General features: G+C 31.1%; 1 protein-coding gene across 1 annotated transcript; it reads left to right on the forward strand.

Annotated features, from left to right (window-relative positions):
- Nucleotides 1-1,945: 1,945 nt before the first annotated feature.
- On the forward strand, nt 1,946-12,815 carry LOC132757577 (transcription intermediary factor 1-alpha-like; the record flags this gene model as incomplete). Its single annotated transcript, XM_060748893.1, has 2 exons — nt 1,946-3,498; nt 12,702-12,815. Coding segments are annotated over 2 exons (1,667 nt in total), but the record flags the coding sequence as incomplete, so codon positions are not given.
- Between the last annotated feature and the right edge of the window lie 1,819 nt (nt 12,816-14,634).

The following is a 14,634-nucleotide window of genomic DNA, read 5'->3' on the forward strand; positions in this document are numbered from 1 at the left end:
CGCAGTGATCTCCCCTGAATTTTTCGGCGTTAGTGTACATATAAAGGGAAGTAACCGCTTCAAAAAGGCGAACTACTTTCGGCATTTGCAATTAACAGCATTAGGGTCTGATATTTTGCTACCATTATTTGTTTGGTCTGACGACCCAAACAAATAAAAATGGCGAATATATGCATGATAAGGACGAGCGCTTTTTATACTAAAAGTCTTCCGGAATTCATTCTCCAATCTGTCTCATTGTGTGTTGATGATCTCTCTGAAAGTGTGTTTTATTATTTATCTTCTGTTTCAAACACTGAATTATCGTTTTCAAGTTATGAATGTGTACCACGTTGCGCCAGAGTAACGGGCATATGGCCAACACCCTGACTGACTAAAGTTCAGATGTACCTAGTTCTGTTATGTAGATCTGATTACGACCGTATTTGTTTCTTTATAATTTACCTTTAACTACTAGTAACTATTTTTATTAGCTAGAACTAATTTTTTACTAGGTTGTTAATGATTATAATGTTCGGTGCGGTATACAGTTCCTTTTTTATTTTAGAAAAATCTAACTTTGACCTACAACCCGATTATACTTGAGATTATCATTTACAGTACCCCTCTATTGTCTCTATATTAGTTCCAATGATTAAATTTTGTTTGTTTGGCCTTTGAAGTCAAAGACCTATATCTTTCTGTTTCTGAAGCCCACCCCCCTTTCATGATTATGTACAGATAAACATTAATGCACTTAAATCTGTCAAAAGCGACACAGCTATCCCGTTTAATTAGCGTATCATACTCACACGGTGTAAAGACTCAAAATAGCGGGGAGAGCAGGGGATTATAAGAATGGCCTCCGTCTGTCCGTTAATCTGTCCGTCCGTTACACTTTCTTGTCAGCTCAATAACTTTTAAAGCGCTAAAATTGTTTTAAATAATTTGGCACAACTGATCATCATTATAAGACAATGTGCAAATGCGCAATAATTAGGTTGATATCCATATGGTCAAGGACACACTTAAAGGTCAAAAGTAAAAAAGTCTACAATTCGTGTCTGCTCAATAACATATAAACCTCTGAAATTAAAAAAAAATCTTTGCAAACTCACCATTATGAGAAGATATGCAGAGCGCCATAATTTAGTTGCTAACCCAAGGGCTAGGTTACACTTAAAGGTCAATTGTCAAAAGTCTACATTTCGTGTCCACTCCATAACTTTTAAACAGCTGATTTTTTTAAATAACTTGGCACAAGTAATAACCGTTATGAGACGATGTGCAAAGCGCAATAATTCGGTTACTACCCCCAAGATCAGAGTCACACTAAAATGTCTAATGTAAAAACATCTTTTTTCATGTCCGCTCTATAACTTTTTTGACAATTCAAAGGTTTTAAAATTTCTTGGCACAAGTGATCCCCACAATGACACAATCTGCAGAGCACAACATCCACGTTGCTACCCCCAAGGTCAATGTTAGATGTTCTCTTTATGGAAGACTTTAAATAACTGCACAAATAATCACCATTGTGATACTATGTGCTTATGATATGCCTGGCACAGCATCAAGGTCATTGTTGATTAAAGGCTAAGAAGTACACATTCATATTCACTGCGGAAGGGGATTAAGCTGTCCTTCCGACTGCCTTGTTAAAACTTATTTCCCTTATAGTTTGAGATATTTGTTATGAAATTAAAATGATCAAATTCTTACCCGGTGCAGTTCAAACAAACTGGAAATTATTTAACATTTAATGCTCATAAATGTAAATAATGTTTTAAATAAGGATTTGCCATCTACTTAATAAGGATATAATAAAAAGGGGTACTAATATAACAACATTATTTAAGGAAGAGTCATTCAAGACAAATAGTAATAGAATCAGTAAAAAGTGTAGATAAGGAACAAAATATCCACTGTTTGATGTAAATAACTTTCTTGTATTTGTCTATTTTAGATATCTTTATGGCTGTCCCGGGTAAAAAGGCATCGCAGAAATTCTCAACAACAATATCTCAAGGCGGTGCTGAAGATTTCGATATTTTCTGTGAAATATGTGACAGAGATGATATCAGGCTACCTTCCTTTGGTTACTGTGTGGATTGTGAGGAACACTTATGCCATACCTGCTTCAGTAATCATCTGCGACCCAAACCATCCCGCCATCACCAACTTCTAGACAAAGAACACATGCCACAAAAGCAAAACCTCCATAAATCATCGAAGTCTGCTCCCAGTGCACTGGCCGATGATCTAACAAAGCCTTGTACGAAACACACGAAAGAAGTTATCAAATTTTATTGTCATGACCATAATGCACTTATATGTAGCGTTTGTGTAACCCTTGAACACACACCAACATCCTGTCATGTGGACTACATACCTGATATATCAGGACAGATTGTAGACAGCTCTGAGCTCAAGAAAACTCTAAAAGATATTAACACATTGACAGACAAATGCAGCCAGATTAGTAAAGATCTACAGCAAAGAGTTGCTTTATCAACGACTTCTCTACAAGATGCTTTAACAGAAATAGAAAAATTCAGAAAAGAGATTAACCATAGATTAGATGAATTAAAAAAGAATGTTAGAGATACTGCAGCAACAATCCAATCCGACAACAACGACAAGTTGAAAACAACAGAAACAACATGTGATGTCATCAACAAATCACTTCAAGCATCAGCTGATACTCTTAAACATCTCAATTCACACAAGAAAACTGACCAACTGTTTGTTGAACTTAAGATAGCTCAGCAACTGATTCAAAATAACGAAAAAACAACATCACAACTACCAACAGTTAATGATTTTGACGTATACATCTTTGAACCAAATCAAGCTATCAAAAATGTCGTTCAAGACGAGAAATCATTAGGAATATTGAGCAATAAGAAACTCGAGCAGCCAGCCAAACCAAAGAATCAATTTGCAGTTGCAATGAAAATGTCTTCTCCTAGAAATATCAATGCTAAAACATCATCGGATAAAAGGACTTGCTACATTACTGGTTTAACTGTTTCTTCTCCAAACAAAATATTTGCAGCAGATCACCTCAATAAGTCGGTTAAAATGATAGACATTATAAATGGAGTAATCACACAATTACAGCTTGACTTATATCCCTGGGATGTCACCATTGTCTCCGGTGATTCACTTGCTGTTACAATACCACAAAGTGAAACAATACAGTTCATTTCCTTCTCCCACGACTCACTCTCACTGAAGAACAAACTGACAGTTGATGGGCAGTGTAATGGTATTAGTTATCATCAAGGGAAAATGGCAGTTACATTTAAATGTCCTGCTAAACTCCAAATCATGGACTTGAAAGGTAATACTGAAATTACAGTTGATACGGATTTCAGTGGTGGCAGTATTTTCAGGGTAGCTAGGTTTGTCACTACAAACTATGATTCAATCTATGTCTCTGACAATGGCAAGGCTATGATTGCGAGGTTTAACTGGCAGGGACAGTTGATGGAAAGAAGAGCAGGAATTAGTTCCGTAAGGGGTATTACACTGTTAAATGATGGATCCTTATTAGTCATTTCTAACAAAAATATATATATATTGCTAGCCATGACTTTAAATACATGAAAACTATACTCGAGGATGTAGATGATCCTTTTGCTTTATGTTGGTGTGCTGAAACCTGTACACTTTGTGTAAGTAGATACAGTCCATCGTGCGTAGAGAACAATAATATTAAAATATATAAAATGATATAGAACCACGAGATGGCAAATGATGCAGTCATGGCAAGACATACATGTAACTTTATAAATGATTTGAATACACCATTATCTAACAATTGCAATGGAATCCTGGTTCATAGTAATGCGCATGAAAAGTAAATGAGAGGTCGCATATTTGTTTCCCTGCTTCTCTCAGAAGGAAACTAACAATCTTTCATACGTGACCTTAATTAACAGAGCTGTTCAGCAGAAGGGTTACTTCTAAAACAGACAACTGCTGTATCATACCCTAATCTAAAAGTTAAAAAAGAAAAAGAAAAAAAAACTGCAGGATGCGTCGCAATATCGGACACATCAGCAATAAATAAAACCGAAAAAAAAGCTGACATTATTTTTATGTTATTAGTTATATGTATCTCAGCAGAGGGATATAGTATACGACTGTCTTCTCTATTGAAATAGGGAAACTCATAGTAAATAATAACAGAAACATTTGGTATTGAATAGAGAGTAAAAAGGGGGACATAACTTTGGAGACTTGATTGTCCCAATTTATAAGAAACCTGTTTTATACAAATGACAAGTCATGTGAAAAGCCGTTAAAAATAGTTTTGATAATTGGTAAATCAGTTACTTTTCAAATATAGTACATCAAAAATAAAGAATTAAACCACAAGCAAAAGCCCTGACGCATAACTCCTGGTGCTAATCAACATATTTGTAAATTTTGTTGACTCTAGCTAAAGCACTTTTAAAGCTACATGTGGCATATGAGAACGTACGGACAGACAGACAAGGGCAAATCTAAATGCTCCCACTATAACACAAAGCTTGTCACCATTTGGTTGATTTATTAAACGTCATGGGGTTGACTTCTATCGTCCAATTTCTTTTCCTATTCGGTTACTTTTTAAATACAACTTATGGGTGTGTAATTTAAAACAAGATATAAACTCACACTATGGTTACTTTATGGTACACATTTTGTTTAACAAGTCATGTAAACCACTTTACAGCAAAATACCCGTTTCTTAATTCAGTCCTAATTTTTGCCACTTATGTTATTCAAATTAATGCTTCTGCAAGATGGCTCCTAATGCAACTTATTTTGACACATACAGCCAAACTGTTCTTACCAAAGACATAAGAACTTGGAGGTAACTAATTGTCAATTGTTAAGGATATACAAAAACAAGGCTATATCCCTATTAATTTTATTTATATTTAGAATATTACATTCATAAATAAGAGCACCCCGAAGCGGGATCAAATATAATAAGTGCTTTATTGTGAACGGATCCTATAAAAGCTTGTCTTGACAGTCAAGTTAACAAACAAAAAAGAGGGTTGTGATGGCCCTGGATACCTCACTGTAAAAACGTTATTAGAAAAAGCCATAATTTTTCCATGCAAAAGTCAGTAATAAAGTCACACTTGTTGTCGTTTCTGACCCAAGCTGCAGATTTTTTAAACATAGGCAGATGTCCGCTAGAAATTATTTTGTGCTAAGTATCATAACTTTGGGCATTGTAATATCATACAATCAGACTTAGATGGTTTTTTTTACTATAAAAGTCTATTCATAATCAATGACCCCAAGGCTATACCTTTTTTGTCTTCAAGGGCATGGTTTATGTTACTTTTATAACAGACCACAAAGCAAAGCTACATGCCCGAAATATAAGCTATGGGCATTAAGTTTTGTAAACCTGGGACAGAATATTATGTCTAAGAAACAACTTAAAGGTACTTATCTGTTAGTCTATATAAATCTCCTCTGGTAGGATCAATTTTGACCCCTTGGGGCATGATTTTAATAACTTTTGCAGAGTACATGCCAAACATCAAAGCTTTGGGCAATGAAACTTTTTTTAGATACATCTCTATTATACATGTATATACAGTATAAACTAAGTAACCCCATGGCAATCCACTTTTGGCTTTATTCAACTTTTGCAAATGTTCACAAGGCAATGCTACATGCCAAATATCAGTAAAAGCTTTGAGCAATTTCATAAATTTAATGAAGACATAAAAATGTTTTTCCGATTTAACACATCCAAATTAATAGACTCCAGTGGCATGATTTACATGATATAAAAGTTCATTATAATAAAATCCAATTAACAGGAATAACAGAATAAATATGTGACCATAAATAATTTACCAAATTTAAACAGCCTGCTTTTCTTGCTGCTAGTCCAGATTCTCCGTTTATTCATTCATCCATGCCCATATCAAGACTTTCTTTCAAACCAGCTTTTGTGAATTCCTTTTTTCCACCATCTGTAAAACAAAGAAATATATAAGCTCAATTAAAACTGCTTAAGCTTGATGTTTTAGATTAAAGTATAAACATTATAGTCACTGTTTAAGTACCTGGGGAATACTATAATGGGACAAGCAACCGGTCATTAGCGCCTGGTTATCACATCGTACAATCTGGCGCATTTGCCACCATTTTGTCTTATTAATCGTTGTGTTTATCCATAGATAATAATGTAAATTAGAAAAGTATATGCCAAAACCTAGGGGAAGGTTTTGAACAACCTTTTAGTTTTTTCTTTATAGTTCTTTTTAAAAATTTTAACAAAAAATTTTTCAATTTTAATTTTTAAAAAGGGGTTACGGCTTTAATATCGATTTTTAAACCCTACGTTTTTAAAATGACAGTTTTAAATTTTCGACACTATCATAAGACATAGGAATGCTTTTTCCAAATTTAAATTTTGTCTCACAATTTCAATAATTATTCACGGGTAAAAAACATTTTAAATTACAGAACTTTTTTTACATTTAAATCCCTTTTTTAAACAAAATTAACCGTTAAATTTTCATAATTATTTTATCTTTTTAAAACCCCCTTGTTCATAAAAAAAAACCAAATAGTTAGGGGTTTGGGGAAACTATAACTTAAATTTGAAATTTTAAAGTTAAAATGTTTTTAAAAAATTAAAAATACGGGGGGCTGTTCGAAAATAATTGTTTTTATTGGTTTTCCCCTTGCTTATCTCGGACACGATTAAAAACCAATACATACCTGTATAGGGTAATTCAATACCTACACAACAGTGTTATAAATGTACATGTTTAGACTAAGTTGTAAGACATACAAATTGCCATTTTAATACACGGTAGGTCATGGTTTGTAAAGCTAGCTCAACCGTCGACAAAAAAGATTGAATACGGGCTCAAAAGTAAGTTGCTTTTTGAAGCATTTTATGACTAAAAACTCTCTACTGCTTAGGGTCTTCTTGTTTGCCTTCATGAAAATAAGTTAAGCGATGGAAAAAGAAATTTGAGTAGGAGTGCATCAAAAAAAACGCCACCAAAAATGTCCAGTGGCCAAAATTCTCATCTCGTAACGATATCGTTTACAAAATAAAGGATATCATTGAAGGAGATGCCAGATTTACAGTCCGTGATATTGCAAGAAAGGTAGGCATATCACTATCAACGGTTTACTTTATTTTGAAGAAGCTTTTCCTCTTTTTTGACCTTATAATTCTTTAGACTTTTTCTTTAATTCTGAGTAATGGGTTAATTAAGAAGAAAGTAGTCAAACAAGACACCAGTGAAAATACTGAAAATATGTTTATCTGCAGTGAAAAATATTTTTTACAGTAAAAATACAGAATAAAAATATGCAATTTATTTCAACAGTATTAATTAATTTAATATTTTGTCATTTTTTAGTTATAAGTATACAACATTTTTTTTAATATTACATATGTACATATATTTCATTATTCAGCTTTCTGACAATATAGGTTGAGTTTGGATGAGAACAAAAGTGATATTTTTTTCTTGAAACAAACACTTATCAAATGTCAGAAAGATAAAATTTCTATCTTTTTTTTTTTTTGAGGCCCTTAAATGGTAACCCCGTTTATTTTGAAAACAGATAAATACATACATACAAACATACATACATACAAAGACATACATATATATAAACAAACAAAACAAACACACAAGGTACATTAAAAAAATTAAAAGCCTGTGATTAATTTATAATCTCACTTAACTTTTCAATATATAGTTTTGTAACCTGTAGTCTAATGAATAAAAACTGTTTCTAGTCATATGTGTTTAAAAATAATAATAATAACACATAATCAATAACACAATGTCCACACTCACATACTAATCTTGGTATGAAGAAATGAAAATATATTTCAAACTGTCCCACTGTTGTCAAAAATATCTACTTTGTTAATATTTTTGTGTTTCTCTCTCGATTTGGTATTGGTACTTAAATATAATGCTTAGCAGCCTCTATAGTCGGTCTTTTAAAATTCTTTACAAAAATATATATACTTCTTGACAAATAAAAGCAAAAGATTAGTTTCATTATCAACATATTGTATTCCTAAAAGAAATTCTATTCTTGTCAAATGTAAATGAGTATTTTCAAAAAGACCATGAATCATATCAAAAACAACTTCACAGCCCCAAAAAAAAAGGTTTTCCCAAAAGCTTTCAAAAAAAATTTGTTGCAAAAAACCAATTCTCGGTTTCTTTGTTTGTTCTTTTTTAAAAAAGTTGGGTTTTGTGCCAAAAATTTCTGGGGGTACAATTCTGTTTTGAACCTTTAAAAAATTCTTTTTTTTTGGGGGTTTTCAAAAATTAAGTAAAAAAAATGATTCCTTTTTATTTTTCCAAAATTTTAAAAAATTTTTTTTTAGTTTTTTTGATCAAAAATTTTAAGGTTTCCCAAAAAAGCTTTTTACTGTTATTTGTTTTTAAAATATATTTTTGCTTTGGGTTGCTAAAACCCTTTTTTCATTTTTTTAATATTTTTGAGGGGTTTGGGGGAATATAAGGTTTTTGAAACATTTTGGGTTAAAACTTTTTAATTTAGAATAACCAACACTTTTTAAAATATTTAACTACGGTTTACATATGCCTTTGAAAATGCAAAAAAAAAGCACTCAAATTATAAATTTTTATTGAATTCATGGATCTCATATAAATCCCCATTCATGTTTAAACAAGTCACCTATACACTGGACACCAGCATTAAACCATGACTTTTAAAATACTTTTTTACCAATCAATATATCTGGATTATAAGATAATGGATATTCCAACACTTTTATCGGAACATGGGATATTTTTTTTACATAATTGAACAAAAGCATTTAAAGTATCTTTCCAAAATAAGTTTTTACAGGATTTCGCTATGGTTTCTGGGTAATGAGAGCCACAATTTAATAATTTATCTATATCTATTAGATTAGAAACAATATCTAGCCATTGTCCGTTGCTCGTAATGATTCGTCTTATCCAAGTAGTTTTTAATGCAGATATAAATGCATTTAAATCTATCATGTCAAGACCTCCATCTTTTTTATTTTTTATCAAAACGTCTTTTTTAACTTTGCACGGACCTTGCCATATAAAATCAAAGAATAAAGTTTCTATTTGTTGAATATAAGATTTTGGAGGATTAGGCAAAGAAACAAACAAGTGATTTTAAGAGTGACAGTACAAGAGTTTAATGACAATTATTCTTCCAATTGGTGTAATTATTCTTCTCTTCCACATTTTAAAAAATATTTTCTGCTTTTGCAATTTTTAGATTTGTAGTTTAACTCTATCATTTTTGACAAATCTACACGAAACTTAAAGCCAAGCATGTTCAAACTTTTGCTGATTCCAAGATAATTTCCATTTTTTTTATACTATTTTGCACTAAATTTTCTTTTCCAATCCAGACGACTTTTGTTTTTGTCAAAATTAACTTTCAAACCAGAAATAAATGTAAAACTGGACAATGTGTCTAAGGTTTCATTTAAAGAAGAGGCCGAACCATCTAGAATAATTGAAGTATCATCTGCGAATTGAGATAGCTTATGTTCTACCATATTCATTTTAATTCCTTTAATATTGTTATTTGACCTAATTTTCTGCGAAAGTATTTCAGCACATAAAATAAAAATATAACAACTTAACGGATCACCTTGCCGGCACCCACGCCTGAATGCTAAAGAACTTTTGATAAAAATCCATTTTGACATATTACTGAAATCCCATCTTTATAGAAAATGCTAACCCATCTTTTGATGTCTTCTCCAAAATTAAAAAATGACAACGTTTTATATCTACAAAAAACCAAAGACAAAGAATCAAAAGCCTTTTCGAAATCGATAAGGAGTAAAAGCCCAGATATGTTATTCTCCTCTGTATATTGCATTATATCATAAATAAGTCTTACATTTTCTCCTATAAATCTGCCCTTTATAATTCCTGTTTGGTCAGTGTTAATAAGTTTGTCTAGAAATATTTTATTCTATTCGCTATGCATCCAGAACCAATTTTATAAATTGTATTAAGCAGTGTTATCGGTCGCCAATTTTTTTAAAAATTTGTTTTGGCTTATCACCTTTAGGGATACACGTTATTATATACCCTGTGTTTGTGTTACAGATAAGTTTCCGGATATAAAAGCATGGTTTAGAGCCCTGCAAACAAATACGCCAATTCTGTTCCAAAAACATTTATAAAATTCTGCTGAAAATCCAGATGAGCCTGGACTTTTATTATTTTTCATATTCTTTAAAAACGGTTGATTCTTCTTCTAGTCTGATTTTACCCTCGAGGGATTTTGACTCTGTATTGATAATGTGGAATGTTTATATCTTTAACAAAGTTTAAAAACATATTATCCTCTAAGCCATGTGAGGTACACGTATATAATGATTCATAAAAAATGCAGTTTCGTTTAAGATTTCTTCTTGTTTTGTTATTAAAGTACCATCGTTTTTCATGATTTTTTGTGATACATTTATTAACATAATTGCTTTTTTCAAGATTACTAAATAATTTACTTTGGTTTCTCTCCATCAATTACCCAGTCCACTTTTGATCTCAAAATGTAACCTTGAAACTATTTTCTTGTATAATATTTAATTCGTTACGCAGCTGTTCGAGTTTTCATTATTTTGAATAGTTTCTGAATTTTCTAGTATTTCAATATCTTTTTTTATCTGTATTTCCCTTTCATTACTTGCTTTTTTCTTATAAGAACCGTAGGATATGGATTTACCTCTTATTTCCATTAATAAAGTTTAAATAAAAATAACTGATCGTTTATTACAAATTGTATATCCTCGTTTGGAACACTTTCAATTGTTTCGAAATTATAAACAGGTATGGCATATTGCTTTTTAACGTTCTTCATTTTTTTTATTATTTCATTAACATATTGAATATCTCTAAGTAGAGAATTGTTGTGTTTCCAGAGCCCTTTACCATGCTTAAAATCATTAAATTTTAATTGCATTATAATAATTGAATGATCAGACTGAAAACTAGGTTTGATAAAAACATTTTCACAGTATGGTAACATAAAAGAAGATAAAATAAAGAAATCGAGCCTAGCTTGTTGCAGTGGGTTTGCCTTTCGCCAAGTATATCGCATTTATATCAGGTTGAAATTCCCTAAAATGATCAGTTAGACTTTTCTTTTCCATGTGTTTCAAAAGAGTTGATCTTGCATCTTTTTTATTTTTATATTCTTATAGTTATAATAATCTAAATCAGGATTTTGCACTAAATTGAAATCACCACAAATGCAATACGAGTCATTTCCTATATTCTCAACGACCTTGAAAATGTTCTCATAAAAGGACGGATTGTCGGAGTTCGGTCCGTATAACGATACTAAAGTAAATCTTATTTCTCCAACAGATAAGTCCAGTATGACATAATTTCCAAAATCATCAACTATACTTTTATGTATTTTGTAATCTAGTGACTTTGAGAAACATATTGCAACTCCCCTAGAACTTAAAAAACATTCCGCATTCCACTGAGTATAAATGGTATTAAATTGACTGTGTATAAAATGTGTGTCTTGAAGACAGTAAATACAACATTTGGAATCTTTTATGTACTGAAATACTTGCAGCCTTTTCTTGATACCTTGTAGGCCTCTACAATTAAGAGATAAGATTTTTAATTCACTCATATTTTTTTCAATAAGACAACTCGTTTGACTACAGAACTAATATAAAGAGGTAATAAATACAAAAACATTCTCACAGGCCAACTAAAACAACGAAATAACATCATAATCTACACACAAACCAATCTAACTTAACACGATTTTCACAACGAATCAACTAAAACAAACTATATTTACATTCAGATATGGTATATATGTATTCAGTTATTTAGGCGGTTTATCATAGCTTACATAGCACTAGACAAAAAAAAATGTTGGCTTTAGTAATTTCAGAAAGTTTAAGTTTAATATTTTTATAGTCCGAAATTACTTCTCAATGGAAAATCGAAAATGAACGAAAAGACTGAGAAACAATTTGTAAGACTTCTTTTTTTAACGTTCATGGGAAAAACGAAAATTTAAAAGTCAATGAAAAACAAGATGTGACGCCATACTTTTTACTGAGTTGTCCGCAAAAAATTACTTCTAGATGTAATGGAAAGCGAAAAGTCTAAGAAGTAAAATTTTAGGACTTTTTTAAAACAATATTTGATATGACACTTGTAATAAAATATAAAGCATTACATCGAGAGTGATTTCTACATAAACAATCACTAGTATTGATTTAATATTATGTTTATTTATATTATGTCATGATATTTCCTTTGTATGCTGAAAACAAAATACTTGTTAATGAATATATAATTGTTTTTTTCAGTTTATATATTTCTATCTTAATTATTATTCGTCTTTATCCTCAATATATATTTTAAGGATAGTGATATACGACTATGTGTCATCTAAATATGAATCATATTCAATTTCTAATTTTGATTTTAATCCTAAAGGATTCTTTTTCGAATCCCCCACATACAAACATGGCGATTTTTTTTCTTTAAAATGTTTAAATCATCTACTACTTTATCAACATAAGACTCTGCAATGGAGCTTCTCTCCTATAAAAATGTCTCTGCTAATGATTGGTCCTTTAAACACTGGAAAGCATTTAAATTTAACAAAGTGATTACATTGTACATACATTGTATAATCTAAATTTACAGCTGATGGAAGTAGAAAACAAACTCTATCGTCGCGAACAGCTGATAGAAGAGTTGGTTGGTAGCATCAAAGACAAAGATCCAGATTTCAACATTCAAAATGACCAAAAACCTTAAAATCTATCTTGATGCTTGCTCATCACAGAGCAGTTCAGATATAATATGAGATTTTGTCGTTTATTAATCCAGGAGTATTTGAATATGAAATACTCTGATTTAACTCAACATATCTATGGTAGACTTAAGCAGAATCAAACATTAAAACTACTTGTAATTAAAAGTATTCGTTTTGATTGTTGAACAATGTATATATGTGAATGCTATTGATGAAGAGCATCACTTCTTGATCTTCTTTTCTCTTGATACTCTGATCACTAAGTATTAATTAACTATTTATGTGATATTCTGAACAAATGCTTTCAAAAGATAAGAACATACTTGTAAATTACATTTAAGATATTTCTAAAACAGTTAAATTTACAGCACGAAAAACATTTTTACATTGCCAAGGCTGGTGGTGTACAGTTTAATAATTCCAGTAACCAGACATTACATCGAGCCAGGAACCACCATACAGAAAACAACAGCGCTAGTCGCCGGCTTACAGATAAAGAGTTATGTAACACCAGCAAGGAGATTAAAAGACACAAAAGATATATTAACAATCGTCATTTGCTTATTGTCAAATAAAACATAAAACAGAATTAGAACAGAATAAACTTTAAAGTTAATTGTTATCATTAGTTTGTTTAATAAGTTAAACAAGTTTAACAGGTTTATTTATCTTTTCCCAGAAGGTCATAGACCCATGTGGTACAATATGCAAAATATATATAATATGGCAAACGTGCATCAATACTTAGTTGACATGATCTCAAACATGCATTACAGTAGCACATTTTATATAGGAAATGAAAACATATATTCACCTATTACATGATGTAGGCCTACTTTATAATAATTCACATTTTCGTCGTATGTGTCAAAAGTATATATACAACATAAGATTTAAAAGAATAATTAAGTGTAACAAAAATTCAATTGTACTGACTTTATATATAAGATTAGATATTTCACTAGTGAAGTAGATAATTTGACAGATTAAAATCTTTCTCAATTGAATATTGAATTTAAATCATGTTGATAACGAAAGTGTGAATTGTACCTACATTTTACAGACTGCGACAATAGTAATGTTTAAAGCGTTTATTTAACAAATTTGATTGTGCACGGGAGATAATTGCTATGGTCTTATCGCTCGACCTGTATATCGAGTTATGTAACATCCGCCACACTATAGCTTTAGCAAATATTGACATACAATATAATTTCTTAACCTAATTAACCGCAGTTATCTAATAAAATGGAACAAATTTGTATATAAATGATTATTGTCCAAACAATTTTGGTTACTGATAGCGAACTTTACATATTGTGCGATTTTTGGGGAGATAATCAATATGGTCATATCACGGAAATCCATAAACGAGAGCCTACTCACTTACGAACTTTCGCTAAATGTATATGCAGTATTTCGATAGAGCGGAAGTCAGTGCGCGAGCATGCGCTTTGCCATATCTCGTTCAGTTACCGCTCACGTTTTAAACTCTGTTGCTATGAAGGGACACTAAGTGTACATGGCTTTTACAACTATAATAGCAGACAAACACATTAAAACAATACACATAAACTACACATAGATGTTTTCCATATTAATATTTTACATTTGAAACTAAATATCTCAATATTCTTACCGATTAAATGTATTGTTTACATGTGATGACAGCAACGCTGTGTGTTAGATTACTTTCGGTTCACCATCAAAACTCATATGTTTACCAACCATAGGAGCCATATATAGATAGAAAGCAAATTATACAAAGGTAAAGAAAAAATTGTCCGTTTCTGAACAAAAAATCGAATAAATAAATACAAA

This window comes from Ruditapes philippinarum, unplaced genomic scaffold, assembly GCF_026571515.1.
Source record: "Ruditapes philippinarum isolate M1 unplaced genomic scaffold, ASM2657151v2 ctg15536_1_1_1_1, whole genome shotgun sequence".
In the NCBI taxonomy this organism is placed as follows: Eukaryota; Metazoa; Mollusca; class Bivalvia; order Venerida; family Veneridae; genus Ruditapes; species Ruditapes philippinarum.